The sequence below is a fragment of the Leptosomus discolor genome, chromosome 4, assembly GCF_034619465.1.
Source record: "Leptosomus discolor isolate bLepDis1 chromosome 4, bLepDis1.hap2, whole genome shotgun sequence".
NCBI classification, from domain to species: Eukaryota; Metazoa; Chordata; class Aves; order Leptosomiformes; family Leptosomidae; genus Leptosomus; species Leptosomus discolor.
In genome coordinates, this window is record NC_141394.1 from 24,979,463 (window position 1) to 24,995,626 (window position 16,164).

Sequence of the window (16,164 nt, forward strand, 5' to 3'; positions counted from 1 at the left end):
TTTTGTAGCAGAAAGAGCTGTTTATGGGGTTATGGTATTTTCCACACTTCAAGTCACTATAGCAATGCTTGCAGGATCAAGCACTGCTGTACAGCACGCTAAATGCTGTAATGTCACAGTGTCACATGTTCAAAGCCAAAACCAATTTACACCCAGATTAGCTGAAGATGTAATGCCTTCCTGCTAACTACTAGTATCTATTCTCAAACAAAACTCATCCAAAATATGCTTCAAAATTACGTGGATCCTTTAGAAGTACTGTAAGCAAATGTTTTTAAACTCTGAACAATAAAATGTCGTTTTGTCTTTGTACAAAAACCCAACCTGCAAAATGACATGTTAAACTTTGTTTGGTGACTCTGGAAAGTCATAATTAACCCAGACCAAAGGAAATACTTGGACAAAGTTAACCTTTACAAATACATTGTTAGTAATATATTTTTATATCATCACGAACAATCTACAGTTATGGTAATTTTGCTATCAATTTTCTTTCCTCTGGCCAGTAAGAAGATGGCACCCTGTTGTATAAGTACTGAGGAATTTAGGATGGCATATTTTAGCTCAAGACAAAGCTGGACTGAACACCAGTTTACAGTATAAGTTTCCCATCAGCTTATGCAGGGCAAGCCCCATCAAGCCATACAACATCCCCACACCACCAACGTCATGAGAAGCCAAGAGCTTTGTCAGGCTGCAATAAATATAAAACCCAATCTCACTGACACAGCATTTTCTGTTTTTCACCTTCCACTCCTCTCACCTTCAATGTGCACTAAGCCCTCCCTCATGCCTTTCAACCATAACCAACTCTTGCACTATAAATGACCAAGAATACCACTCGGTTACAAAAGCCATGTACCAATAAAGATCTACAGCTAAAAGGCATGTTACAGAAAGAACCCACAGAGCAGTGCAAATTAGCAGTGTAATTCATTGCTTTTCCTATACACTATCACTTGAAGTTTTTATCTAATTTCCAACTTGAGACCTACAGATAGTAGTTAAAAGGTGTATTACCAGTGTCTTCTCAGGTTTTCAGAAGAGATGCAAGAACCATCCCCTTTGAGTTGCTACAGCTGCAATCTTTATTTCCTGCCTGACACACCTCCCAACACAACATGCAATTTCTACTGAGAGATTTACCACCTCCCTGCAACTTCGTTTTCAACAGCATCCTATCTCCCCTGCTTTCTGTATCTGGGCTGCAGACCTCCCCCTTTTTCCAACCACACCTATATTACATTCCTATTGAACTGCAGCAGCAAGGACTTTAGATCCTGATCTGACATGGGGGGAAGTATGTGCATGAGATAAAGAAATTAAAGTGTCTCCTGTTCAAGCAGACTGCCTGTGATTACAGGACGTAGAGCAGATCCAGGAAGCAAAGAAACCCATACTATGTACCTGCATAAGGAGTTCTCTACCTCCCTCTCCTCAGGGAGGCAGAGAGGAGTCCAGTAAAATTTGGGCATCCTGGTTGATATCCACACTGACTGGAAAGCACTGAGAAAACTTGGAGTGCACCAACTTCAGCTGAAATAAGCTGGAAAAACATTAAGGAAAGCTACTGACCTAGAAAGACAAAAAGCCTAAATAATACAAAGTATGTTGTTTGCATAGCATAATACCATTTCTGGACAGATTTATAGCAACACTGTTCTGCTGAAACACAGAATTTAAAAACAGAGGAGGGCATTTTTGCTAGACGAAACTAGTCTAAACCAGCAAGCGGAAAAAATCTCAAATTAAATATTTCTATTCTATTTTATCTATACTTCCTAAAACAAAGAAAATTATTCTCATGGCTGGTGTTCATCCAAATGAGTCAACTTCCAGCAAAAGACTCCTCTTAAATTTATTCTAGCAAAATCTCAGCAAGCTCCACTGAAAACACTTTAGTGACTTCAGAGAGTGGCTGCCAAAGTTTTAGAAAAATATTTTGTTGTAGTTCTATGTCCTTAGTATGTGACAGAGCAGCTCAAGGGTTTGACCTTAACAGATTCAGCATTTTCAGGGCTTTCCGGTGCCCTGCACATATTGGTTTCTTTAAAAATCCAACTGTAAGTCCAACGCTTGGAACTTTTCTGATCTAAGTAGAAAACAATTCAGAAATCACCATACTTCTGAAAAGCTCATGCCAGCCTGTTTCCTCAGTAAGTCCTGTTTAAACAGAGATTTTATTAAAATCATGGCATTCTTCTACATAAACAATGTTTCATTTTCATCACAGAGCGCTTTCAGTGTCTGCTGACTGCACAAAACTGCTACTGAAAAATACATTAAGACAGTTGTATCCCGAGTGGCAGCCTTTCTAGTATTTGCTTATTTATAATTTAAGGATTGTAAGGGGTGTTCTTTCACAGCACAGCAGCAACGACAGCACGTTGTCTTATTGGCTGACTAATAGTAGGATACTGTATCAAAGTTTCTTTACAGGAACAGTCACAGAAATTAGGAATTAGGAATTTCACTTAGGAATTCCAGTATATCTTAAATATTTTTTTCAAGCAATTTTTGCTAAAAACTATGCACAGAACAGACTGCAACTGTTTTCCATCGTTTCCTTCCTGGAGAACAGCAGGGAGGACGAAATATTCAGAAAAAACCCTTCTTACGAATCATTCATCAGTTCATTAAATTCCTTGTGTGTTGTACTCAGACACTTTCCAAGGATGTACAAGAACTGGCAAATAATTTTCAAGATCAAACTCCTTTTTCAAAGACTACAAACAAATTAGAATACTATATATAAAATGACTCCATCTGAGAACATCTCAGTCAGTAAATACAGAATCATTTGTGTGCTGAGGCTGAACCACAATTCAGAGGGAAGAGAAGTTATTATCCAGATAAATCAGTTCCACTATCCAGCCCACTGTGCACGGAAGCACAGGGCATGCTTATCTCAGCATGCTTTACAAGCTCAGAAAGAGTCTGAACGTGATTTAAGGAATTACACTCAAAGTCTGGCAAACAAACCAAGTACTGCAATATTTCTCAAGGGTAACAAACAGTGAATTGGTGTTTATTTTCGTAACTGCAAAGTGCATACCTATTACACACTGCCACCACAGCCAGTTCTATCATCAGCTCTTTGAAATTCCAGCATAATACCATCACTTTTTCTTGAGGCCATGTATTAACTCAATCACTCTCTTAAGAGCAGCCCTGAATGGTTCAGAAATAAGACTATCCATTGCTCCTAACACTCTTCATGGTCTGGTCAGCTCCATTGTTTCACATATAAAACATCTGTTCCTTATAAAATATGTTATGAACAAATCATAGATTTCAAGACACCTCCAAAGAAAATAAAATCAGCAGGCATTTAAATTAAAAATTTCCATAAATAAAACAGTCTGAACAAACAATAACTTGTTTTCATACAACTACTGCAAATCTTTTACTCTGGAGTGATACTTGCATTCTGTCAAGTCCAGCTGTAGATTCTGAGCTGAACAGAATGAATTATTTTGGTCAGACTTTTCAACCTTGTCCTCAAAAGAACCAATTTTTATGCTCAACTGTGAAATGCCATTAACTTCAGAAATTTTTGAAGGAGCTCTGTATTTTTCTTTTTTAAACAGTATTTTGTTTCATGGTTTTGAAATATGACAGAAAATTGCACAGAGCATGTCATAGAGACAGAATTCAAATCTACTAATATTCAAAGTATGAAAACCGCACTGAAGGATGACACTCTACATCCTAGTCTTGGGCGAGGGGGAAGCAATACTGAAACTAAATTCAACCTTGGTATGGATTGGATGAGCTTGATTTAAGCTTAGCTGGTCTGCCCAGGTAAAGCTTTACCATCATCAAAACCATGTTGTTTCATAGGTGCTTCAGCTCCAAGGACTCTTAAAACAATTCCAATGTTAAAACTATAATCGGAAATATTTGGCATAAAAACCCAAACATTCTACAGTTCTCTAATATCTGTCTCAGCACAAAAAGAAAATCACTAGTGTTGCACAGCTTGCAAGCCAAAACTGCATAAAGTCGGAAAATTACCAGTACAGAAAGAAAACTGGGATTTTCCTGCACACGCTACTGCACTCAGAGGGAAAGCAAGATGTTTCAATGCAGAGGTACTCCCACATCTCTACTCTCTCCCATTCCTCCTACCAAGTACTGCCTACCCTGTGAACTTGTACTCAGTTTTCCCACAAAGCAGAAGCTGCAGCTACTAGCAAGGACCGAGTGTACTTGCCCTCAACTGGCGCCTTCACAACTTCATTCTCTATAGCTACATCTGCACTAAAAAACCTCAAGTTGTTGCTTACAAAAATCAGCTAAACCCATCGAAATTGCCTCTCATGTAAATGCTTATCAAAAACATTAATTAAAAACCCACAATTGCCTCCAAACCCATGTAGGTTTCCACTTTTTCTGAACTTTCTGAAGAGCGCATGTGTGCTCACTCAGGTAAAATTTCAAGATCAACTTAGCTCATGTCTCCATTGTCTAGCCAAAAAAGGAAAAAATTATCTTTATGGTTAATACACACATTTCAGAAATTACACGTTCCTTCAAAACCGCACGAAAAATCCCCTTCCAAGGCCACTCACATAAAAAACCTCACCCCAATAAACTAAAACTATCCCTCAAGTAGTGTCTTTTTCTGCATCTCTCAATAGAAACATGTCAGTGTTACGATTAGCTGCTGTTGTGAGGACTGTAATAACCAAGTGACAAAAGCTTCAAGAATGAATAAGGACAGGATTCAAAATTATGATACAGAATTTCACATAGTGAACAAGTATAAATGCAAAACCCACATGATTTCTGCTGTTTCCCAGATCTGGAAGTTCAGTGTCCTTCAAATAATACCATACCTGTATTTATTTGGTTTACTTTAGCAACTGATCCAGTGAGATTCCTGCAGAAGTTGTCTTGAATGGACTGAGCAGATGAAATAGTTGATAATGTTGTATTATATCCCACGGGAACATGCTGTTGAAGTGAATGAGGTACTGATATACTCTGGCTAGAAAATGTATTTGTCTCTTTGAATTGTCCAATAGCAGGTAGGCTCTGAGAGGTAAATCCCTGCCCGTACACACTGCCAGCAGCCACAGGAGGATAGGGAACATTAGGATGCATGGCACTAGAAACCACGGGCACGCTGTAGTGACCAGAATTAAGGGGAAATCCCTGAGATGCCACTGAAGAGCTGACAGAAGTGCTGTAGTGATTACCAAATGCTGAATAGGACGGCTGAGCACTTGTATGCAAGTAGGATGCAGATGATATTGCTCCTTGAACAGGTCCTTCGGCTGACCCCTCTGTATGGGGAGGAGTTTTGTTGTACAGCTGCTGTGACTCCTGTGTATTCAACACATTGGTACCCACAGAAGGTGTCATAACATTTTGTGCTGGTGCTGGATAGTAAGTAGGATAGTAACTGGCTCTATATTGATTATCCAAATGTGAAGCAGCAGCTTTATTGGGCACTTGGGAATAGTGTCCTGAGGGCACACTATAGTTTGAAGGATGTGAGCCATAGCCAGAGGGGAACTGCATCTGACTGGGCGCCGGCCCTGAAACAAAGAGAAGAAGTCACTTGTAGTAAAGGTGCATCTGCTAGCAGGACCAATGGACTCTGCACTTTAACTATCAAACAACTGGTTTCTCGTTTTCTGTCACTGTTTTTGAGGTCAATTTCCATCAGCAGAAAGAGAACAAACCAAGTATAATGCATGCAAAATACAGTATTCGAAGTAATTTGCAAACACACAGAGAAGTAACAGAAAAATGGATTGCTTCCATTATGCCAAGACTGTATGCCTCACATTTGTAATCAGAGTATTTTAAAAGCCTACCTTTTAAACAAACAGTGAGCCCCATTAAGCACCAAACTGATGTTTCCAAGTGTCTGAATACAACAGTATTCCTTAAAGAAATTGAATACGGAAAATTTAGAGCTGCAGTCAAACCAATATGTCAATATATAAAAACGCAGGTACTCTTCTTTACAAATCCTCAATACAGCGACTAAGATAAAGTGCTGTGGGGCAGTTATTTTTGTCTTCTATGTTCTTTTGTATTATGCTTTTATGAGATTTTTTATGAAACTATAGAGTATCTGACAAGGCATTAATTTCTGTTTACTGCCTGATACTTACATCAGGTATAAGAGATGTTGATATCTGAGAAACTGGTCTCTGCTGTCACTGCAACTGGCTTGGACACATTAGAGGTTAATTACAAACTGGCCCAGCAAGGGTCAAACAAGTACTTGTTTGCTAGAGACCAAATGTGTCCAAGCTGCTTTTTTTTTTTTTTTCCAATGGCAAATCTGAAAGTTCTTCCTCCTCTCCTGAACCCTACTTTTATTTTCTAGTAAACCACAAATGCATTTTTCCCTGGGTAACTTCCTTCCTTAAAATTACCACACCCTACTGCTTACATCACGCCAAATGACTATGGTGTTATTTCCAAGCCCTTGATGAACAGAAACACAAGCACAGCACTGGGCCACTTGCAAATTAAACAGCAGCTGTGATAATAATGAATTGTTGATTTCCCTCCTCATACTTACAATGATTACAAAATTAAAGTATTACTTCTTGTCTTGAAATTCTGAAAGTCACTGTCCTCCAAGTAACACCCAGATGTTCTATGATTAACTTGCAAGGCAATTTTAATAATGAATTTGTTAACAGAATCCTGTAAGCAAGGAACATTCTGTCCAAAATTGCTTTCTGATAAAATGAAAAATGCCTCTTCATAACTGACAACCCAGAACGCTGAGTAGAAGAGAAAGGAGCTAAAAAATGAACAACAGTAATTTGAACTGCTGGGTCAAGACAGAAAGGCACTTTCGGAGAAAGCATAAAAAAAAATTACATCCTGAGTTTTGAGGAGAGTATCTAACTATGCTTCTGAATCACTATTTTCTTGAAAAATTGGGAGCTGCTTCACAGAGCTCTGCAGTTTATTCTCCTTTATAGGAAAATAATTTTGAGTTAGCAAGTCATCAACAGCTACGTGAACTCTGGCAGACTTTCAACCTGCTTTTTTGAAGTCTGAAAGAGCAAACGCAAAAATACACCAATAACTTACGTCTGTCAAGGCTTACTGCTTTAAGCAGTTATGTCACTTAAGATGGCAAGAAAAGATCTTTTCTCTGAAGAGTCTCTGCATTTGTTCTAATAAAATACGTGGAATAAACTGAGTGGGTACAATTTAGGAACTGGTTTAGGAGCACCTGACTTCTAAATAAAAGGTTGCATATCAAATAATCTACTGCAAAGTCTTGCAGTATCTAGCTGTGGTTTAGAAACACACACCATGAATAAAGAATGCCTCAGTCATCTTTATTCACATTTTTAAGTAGAAACATCTATAAGTTTAAAACTATACATGAGCACACAAGAGTATAGATCCCATGAAGACCTCACTGAGACAGATACACCAGACATTTGAAAAATTTTTTTTTTATTCCAAATTCCTGGTTCTTTAAAAGCAAATTTTATAATTACAGATGAAAGATTATTTTCATTATCTGAAGTCAGGTTTTTGCCCACTTCATTATAAAGAATGTGAGCAGAACGTAATTTTTTAATTTTTGTATTGCAATTAGTAGCTGAAGCTACTAATGATGACTAGATAATTGGACAGTTTTCAACACTGGAAATCTGGGTTCATCTTCAGTGTAATTTTGAAATCTGGTTAATTGCACAATCTGTCCTGATGTCTCGGGTACTCTATCTTCTTCCCAAAACACCTGACAAATCTCTCAAAAAAAATTCCACAAGAGGAGGTGAAAACTTTAGCTGCACACAGAAAGGGCACTGCTAAAACATCATCTTTATAATGAAAGCAGTGAACCTCTCGTGCTATAGACTAATTAATATATAACTACACAGAACCGCAAAAGCCTTATCATGTTTTAACGGGGAGAAGCTACCACAAAAAAAACCACAAAGTAGCAGTGCTACGGCTATACCACTACATCAATTAGTAAAGCTTTGCTTGTCAGTGTCATGTTTGTTTGGTTTTTATGTCCATGCATTCTCTCACCTGAATCATTTAGCCATCTGCCACTCACTCAACAACACCAAGTTCCTTTCTAGCCCAGAACACCCCTTAGCTTTCTGTAACTTTTAACATCCTTCCACCCATCTCCAGAGAAGACTTGCCACAGCTCCCTCCCATGACCCTGCCGGGATGGACAGGGGCCAGCACTACTGTGTCCCGTTAACTGCCTGCAAGCGACCCAGCAAATCAAACCACTGCTGAGCTCTCACAGCAGTTCTGTCACAGAATTAATATCCAGCTCCTTCATTCACCCAGCTTCCCATTTTTGCAAAATATTCAAGGATTTCATCTCTTTCAGACCTCTAACCTCCTTATCTAATTAATGAAACTACTCAAAAGATCTGAAGTCTGAGAGGGATTGAAAACAAGGCTAGATAACATAATAATGCAAATTATGGTCCCAAAAATGCTAGTAGAGATACTAACGGTAATCTTACAAACCACTTGTAGAGAACGATCTTCTGGAAAACCATGGGGATTCAATACAATTATCCTCTCAGCATTACATTTCAATATATTAAATTGTTAGCACTGAAGTCCTTCGTCACTACTGGGAAAACACATCATTCTTTTAGTACTGATCTAACAGGCAACATTATGCTGAATTAGGAAACAGGTAATTTTCTTAGATACAAAGACACCTGTAAGCCTACTACAATAAAAGCTTTTCAAACTTCCACAACTTTATTCAGAATTGTATTTTAAAGCCCCACACTTACTAACAACACCCCAAACAAGGGATTTTTTTTTTTTTTTAGGGATTTTTTTTAATACCTACTTTCAGATTAGGATCAAACTGAGAGCACTGTAGGAGAGAAGAAAAAAAGTAAAATACAAACAAGACTTTTTTTTTAAAAAAAACACATCCTAAGTTATACTAAAACTAAAGTTTCCAAGAGTGTCAAATGGACTTGGTCATTGGACTGGGCAAAACTTATTAAAACCAAATCTGAACATCCTTTTTAATATCACTGTGCGTGCAACAGGTTGCTTGCTTTCTGAAAAAAAAAACAGCTCCTCTTTTATCTGATCCCAGTAACTTCCAAAGTTTTACCTAAAAAAATCCACATTTTATGAAATTAAAACCACAGAGCACTCTAAACACGTGAAAGGACTCACTAGTGTTTTCTTTCAGCCAATCAGAACTAGTTGTATTCACTTAAGTATCCCACATTTAAACTCCATTATACTGACATAAAAATAAATTTCAAAAGCAGTAACAGTCACCTTTGTGAAATCTAGTTTCTATTGGACAGGATGTAAATTTCCAGTACAGTCTTTTTCTGTTACTATTCCCCTCTACTCCCCCTCCTATTACAATTTAAAACAGAGAACCCTCAGATCCTATGTTACAACTTCAGAAGATTAGCACTAAAAGACAACAGATGCACTAATCTAGAAATTCTGGAATGCTACGCTAAATGGCACAAAATGACAAATTCTGAGTTCTTGCCTACAAGCCATCAAATACACATCACTGTAAGAGATCTTAAGGAACACAGAAGCCAAAGTTGAGTAGTTAGCAAGTTACACAATAAAAATTCAAGACTATTACTGAACAGTGTATAAATTTCTCAGAATTAAAGAAAAGGGGTTTCACAGAAAAGACATGGTCTACTACAAGGTTTTAAACAAGTTGTTTTCAAGCCTATTAGCACCAACACGGAGATAATTAATTGAAATAACAAATAGTAATGATGGGTCTTTAAAATTACTGTTTCATTCAGTTAAAAATCACAAAGAGAAGGTATGATGTCAGTTTCTATTTGTTTCTGTGAAACACACTTCCAGGTTACTGGTGCTGTAGTGGCTGTGTCATGATAATGACATTTTTTTTAGTAAAAGTTGGTATTTTCTGAATAATTTTGACAAAACTCAACATTAAAATACTAAAGCCTGAACACATCTGAGGCATTAGTATCTCCTTAAAATGTACCATTTAATTACCTTCCTTTTCATTCACTTCAGCGACTTCTACATTACCTGCAGACTGACTCAAAACCTACTCTATAGGCATGTAACTGCTTATCACCTAACTACCCCTTTGGATATGAAAAATATTCATGAGTAAAGAAATTTACAGGTCCTTACCCTGCATACTGATCTATGCAGAAAAAAACCACCTGTGCACAAAACAGCCTGCCTACAAAATAAAGGGTTTAACAGTAGGAGCTAAAACTATGCAAGCAAGAGGCACAATTTAGATACCAAACCATCATTAGGTGGGGACGAAGATCATACAGGCATTCTGAAAAATTAACGAGGTGTATTAATAAAGAACTGATTTTATGGCACACCAATTTAAAAATGAGGAATGGCATACTAATTATTTTAATTCACAGTACAGTTAGTCTCAATACCTCTCCATCTGAAAAGCAAGTGAGTATTTTGCAACTTTGAACTATTTTACCTTTGTTTTTCAGTGACTCGCATTTCACTGGTCCAAGCTTGTTTATTCAACTCAAAATCCAAGACCCAGTTGGTGTGAACGCCCACCCACCTACTACTTTGAAGTTCACGAACAGTTACGAAGTAAGCAAGCGCTCTCATCCACACTACGTGGTTTTCTGCCCGTACTCATGCCCGACTGCCAGAGCCGAGGCCTGGAAGTGCCCTGGCCTCCAGAGCAGTCCCGGAACGCCACAGAGCAGGCCCCACATCACCGAGCAGCTCCCAGTTCGCGAGGAGAGAAAGAAGCGGATACCCTTTCCCTCCTTTAGCGAGGCTGGGAGAGGCTGCGCCTTCTTAAAAGTTAACCCCGCATACAGCTGCGGGGGTCCGGGCCGGGACTCGCGTTTCCCGAGCGGCTCCTGCTCCCTTTCAGAGAAAGGGCTTCGGTACGCCCCGGCTCGGCCGCGGCCCACCGGGCCCTCCGCCGGACCCGCGCCCACGCCGCCCCCCACAGCCGCCGCCTCGGCGCCCCTTACCCGCCGCCCCCCACCACAGCGAAGGGATAAACGAACAGCTCCCCCCGCCACCCGCAGCGCCCCCAGCGAGGGGGCAGCGCAGCTCGCCCCGGGGACCCCGCGGGCGGCCTCTCCCCGCCGCCAGCGCTAGGCCCCACGCAGGCCGCGGCGGCCTCTCACCGTTCTGGTAGCGAGGCGCGCCGCTCTGAGGGGCCGCGGCCTCCCGAGAGGCACCGGGCCCGGCCGGGTAAACGGCGGCGGCGGCACCGGCGGGCCGCGGCGGCAGCCCGGCGGGCGCGGACATAGCTTCTCGCAGCGCTCCCTCACTCCGGCCCGCTCCTCTTCTTCCTTCTTCTCCGCCCCAACTGCAGGCGGGCGTCGGGGGTCGCCAACAGGCGGGAGGCCGCGGCCGCCCCACGGGAGCGGGGAGGGCAGGAGCGCGCAGGCGGGGCCGAGCGCCGCTCCCGCCACCGCGGCCCTGCGGCTGTCAGCACCGCCGCCGCCCACAGCGCCCCCTGGCGGCGCCTCCGCGGCACCGCCCCGCCTCCCGCCGCCCGCAGGCCGGCTGGGGCCCGGGCGCCCTGGGGAAGTGCTGACCTGACCCGCTCCCGGCGGCGAGCGGCCCGGATGGCAGGGAGCAGCGGCGCGGCGGGGCCGGGCCCGGCCCGCGCAGCCTGTGGGTGGCGGGGGCTGCATGCCCCTGTTGGTGCGGCCGGACAGGCCAGAGGGAGGGCGAGGCTTCTCCGTCCCGGCCTCAGAGCCCACGCATTACGTATGTTACACATCCACCGCATCGTCTTGCCTAATCGAGGGTTTTCTGTGTGTGTGGATAATACATGCTACCTATATCTAAGGAACATAGGTACCTGGTACACACAGAGGTAATGCGTGTGCTCTGCATGGGGGGAAAAGGCCTCACAAGGTGAGGTGAGGGGAAGTGACATCTTGCCGACTGTGATTATTCTGTATACAGGCAGAAAAGGCTCAGCGAGGCAGGGTGAGCTGAGGCAAGGCTTGTCTTTCTGTATTAGGAGCGTACACTGTGTATTACCTCTCCCTATGATGTGTATATACTATCTGTTTAGACAGAAAGGCCTTGACAAGTAAGAGCGAGGCGAGATGAGGCAGGGCTTTTCAGGCTTGTACAGGATATGTACTATATAGTCTCTAAACGGAAAGGGAAGTGTTGGTGAGCCCCCCCGATGACTACTGTTGGCAAAGGATCTCTATTCAATTTAGCACCTTCTGCAGTCGATCACACAGTAAACTATATTAATTTTGACCGTTTGCATGTCTGTCTCTACCGCCTATCTATCATCTGCCATTCACTCAGATTCATTCATTCAGGACTGAAATAATTGCTCTGGTTCTTTTATTGATTATGTACAGAAGTTGAAAGCACAATGACACATACTGGTGATCATATTGTCAAGACCAAGTCCAACGACACTGAGTCACTTTTACTTGTTACATATATTTGACCAGTTCCTTCCCTGTTTCTACACTGTTTTTCCTACCAGTTATTATGCATGTCTGTCATTAAATACTTTAATACTGTTTTAGTTACTTTGCCTGTACGCTAAGCATATGGTCCAGCTCTGACTGTTACTGTTATCATGAAGCATGCAAGGCATCTTTAAATATTGGAGAAACTGACCATATTTTGATGTTTCTCTGCCTTCACACCCTATCACACGTATGAAGAAGTGTCTTGCACAGGCCCCTGCTAGTCTTTTGGTAGATTGTAGATTCGTATGTGAAAGAAAGAGTTTCTTCTCCATGTACTAATAAGCTAGGCCAAGAAAGATTTGGCTCAAAATGCAGCAAAATTCAGGTGAGTGTTTAAGAAAAAATATTACCTTAAGATACTAAAGGACTAGGTGACCTGGGAATGGTGTGACGTTGCCATAATTGAAGGACTCTTAACAGGGTTTACACAAATATGTTGAGAGTCAGACTGTCATCCAGCTTTGGTGTGAGTGACCTCTTGAAGTCCCTCCCAGGGCTGTAATGTTGTGACAGGGTTAACAAATTCTGCTGTTAAAGCTGTTCTTCCTTCTTTATAACCCACTGTCCATCCCACACAAAGTACTTGTGTGAAACGAATGCATGACAGAAAAATAATTCAGAAATATGGACAACCAGTTGGTTTATCTTTTCATTCTCAGTGCTGTTTTAAAAGGTGTGTAACTGCTTCCTTGCACTACAGCTATATTTTGTCACAGCATGCAACACATAGGAATCTGTGTTTTGACAAAGCTTTTCCCCTCCCAAAGTCTTGTTTCTCTAACTCTTTGTACTGTGAGACCATAAATATATCCTACATCACAATCTGTGAAAATTACAAAACAATTTATGATCAAGCACAAGGGGATATATATCATTATGCTCAAAGCAAGAAGAGGCAACTGGGAATTTCTCCATTGTTCTGAATGCTTTTACAAAACCTTTTACATGGCTTAATTAATTATTTTCCACAAACAACAATTACACTGTGGTTAAACCCATTCATTCCTAGGAAATCCAGATGTGTTGCCAGTTAGAACACAAGCCCCTAACGGAAATCTACCATAAACTCATATCCATTAATTTTGTTTTCCTCATTTATAATGAATCTGAACGCATTAGCAAGAAATTAGTATGAATGTCTGCTGTTTATGCTATCATGCCGCAGATAACACACGAGCTGACTCACCTAGGCCATTACTTCCACTTAGTCTAGTAACAAGCTTATAGGAGTAACAAATGCTTTGGCCAGTTGTTGAGGCTTAATTAATAGTAGATTTATTTTGACCTTTGGCAGAGGAAGTTTTGCACTGACACAGGAAGGTCCCTCTGTCATTTGGGTTTGGGGGAACAAAACATGTAAGTGTATCTTATTAACTGTAATCTGATAAAAGGGGCATTAAATGTCCAAACCTGAGAACAAAATCATTATAAACTGCGTTAGAAACAATTTTGAGCTTTAACATAACTAAGCCAAGTCTCTTCCACTTTGCCGTACATTTCAGAAGGAGAATGCCAAATTTAGGTGCTTTTGTAATCTCCATCAACAAAACATAGCTATGGGTCACCCTAGCTCACTAATAAATTTCGAATTATTCTCCAGCTTTTCTTACAGGAATTGGGCCACTTCATTGCATAGTAAAGTTTCACGTTTTCACAACCAGAAGTCCCAAATTGTGTTAATGTCGTTATGTTTGGGTAAGTTGCCTGCAGCCACTGTAGTGCGATTGCTTTCCAGAATAAGAAAGGCAAATCAAGACTCTTGATGTCACTATAAATTGTGTCTCTGCTTGGGTGACCTCTGCATCTGACTGAAGCGTAAACCCCTGCATCCGCTGGGTGAGATCTGTGCTATACTTCATTTGTAGCTGGCTAATTAGTAGAAGAGGCCCCAGGGTAGTCATGCTCCACTTTAAATAAAAATCTTTCAAAGATCTAAAACCTACCAGAGGAAGAGAAATCAGTTGTGATGCAGCTCAGCTTTCTTACACATGTACACATTACCTTTTCATGTAGTTTATTTTATTTATTATCCAGGTAACTCCAGAGGAGTTCTGTGTCTCAGCAATGAGCAGGGCTTTTGTTTGTCTGCCTGAAGCACTTTGCACGTATTCAAGTTGGGTACACAAGACTGAACTGTGCTTAATTTTTGTGTTTGTTTTTTTTTTTTTTTCTTTCCTTCCCTTTTTTTTCTGGGCTTTTTATACCTGTAATGGAAAAGGTTCAGAAAGCAGCAGGATCTGCCTGGCTGCAGTTTCACCAGCTCTAAGGAAAAGCTTAGGCACGTACATTCTATACGGACATAATCTTTATGAGTCCCTATGCAGATTACAGGATAAGAGGGACCGTCGCTGCCACTGCCAACCTAGTGGTGGCAATCCAGCCACCTTTGGCTACCTTGGCATCAGCAACAGCCTAACTGTCATCATCCTAGGGTGGCTGTAAGCAATATAAAAGAATGAGCTCTGCTAAAGGTTGCAGCTAATAGTTGCTCAATGTAGCTAATCATTATGACCTTCGTGTCTGAGACTGAAAGTCAGCGTAGTTGTTCCATTCTCTAACCCCTAACGATGGGTGTCGTCCCTGTTCACAGTCTAGTCTTTAATTTCTGTGATACCTCTTCAAATCAGGAAATAGACATAAATTCTTACTTAAATTGAGACTCCTGATTGGCAATTATTCCTAGTACGCCTCTTGAGTATGCAGCGTGGATGAACATATATATCTGTATCTAGACTTGTAATGCTCCTGGGTGGTTTATCAGCTGCCAACTTCAGTCTACCACATTAGTACTTAGAAATCACCAGGCAAGCTATGACTAAGGAGGAACCTCATCTGTATCTAGAGATGTAAATATTTTCATGTAATTATGTTCAAAGGGAAACTCTAGCCACAAGCTTTTGTGTGACCTTGAAGGACAGCTAAACAAAAGCAAGACAGTCTGGGGAATTTTTGCAGCTGGTGTGCCACATCCCAGCTGGAGAAACGTAGCGATGCCGTGATCCAAACAGGCTGAGCTTAAGCTCATGAAACCTTTTCAGTTTTCAGCTATTAAAGTTTTATGTTTTTCCAGTAATTTTTATAAGACCTGTAAAACTAATAAACCCCTGAAAGATCTGTTACTCTCTGGCAGTTTGATGCTTTATAGGTTTTCCATTAAGGTGGAACAATGACTCATCTAGACCACTGGGGCTCCCTTCTTCCTCCTGTGGCTCCAGATGTGCCACTTGCCCCCAAAGCAAAGCTTGCCATTACTTCTAAAAGAGAAATGTGCTGCAAACATGGGAACTTGTGTCCAAAAATAGTTTCTCAATTTTTCTGTGTGTCTACGTCACTGGTCCCCGCTGTATCTTCACATGGGCAGTAAGAAACCCACAGACTCAAACCAAAAGGCAGAGACCCTCCCTGACATTATATGGCTGTGCAGTCCATGCTACTTAAGTACGCCATGGGTCCTGAGGAGCTCAGTCACATGGTAATACCCTTGGCTTCAAAGGTTTCTCGTATGAACGATGGCAATGAGATAAGTTCGTGTGAACCGTAGATCAAAACATCCAACACTAAAATGGAAGATAACTAAACCATTGAAGCACAATTAAACTTAAAAGTACCGTGCTGTGGATTAGCAGCTTAATGCCATAAACCTCAAGGACTTTGCAGTAACACTTTTGAAACTCTGGTTTTCTGTGTACGTTTGAAACAA

General features: G+C 41.1%; 1 protein-coding gene across 3 annotated transcripts in view; it reads right to left on the reverse strand.

Moving 5' to 3' along the window:
• SEC24B (SEC24 homolog B, COPII component) overlaps positions 1-11,259 on the reverse strand; it is a 44,267-nt gene extending 33,008 nt beyond the window's left edge. For 2 of the 3 annotated variants that reach the window (XM_086463705.1, XM_086463704.1), the window contains exon 1: positions 4,842-5,531. In XM_086463705.1, coding sequence (XP_086319831.1) covers positions 4,842-5,529 — 688 coding nt within the window. In that variant the 5' untranslated portion in view covers positions 5,530-5,531. Of the gene's footprint in view, positions 1-4,841; positions 5,547-11,135 lie in introns of those variants that run through there. The other variant, XM_086463703.1, reaches the window with a different exon arrangement.
• Positions 11,260-16,164: the final 4,905 nt, after the last annotated feature.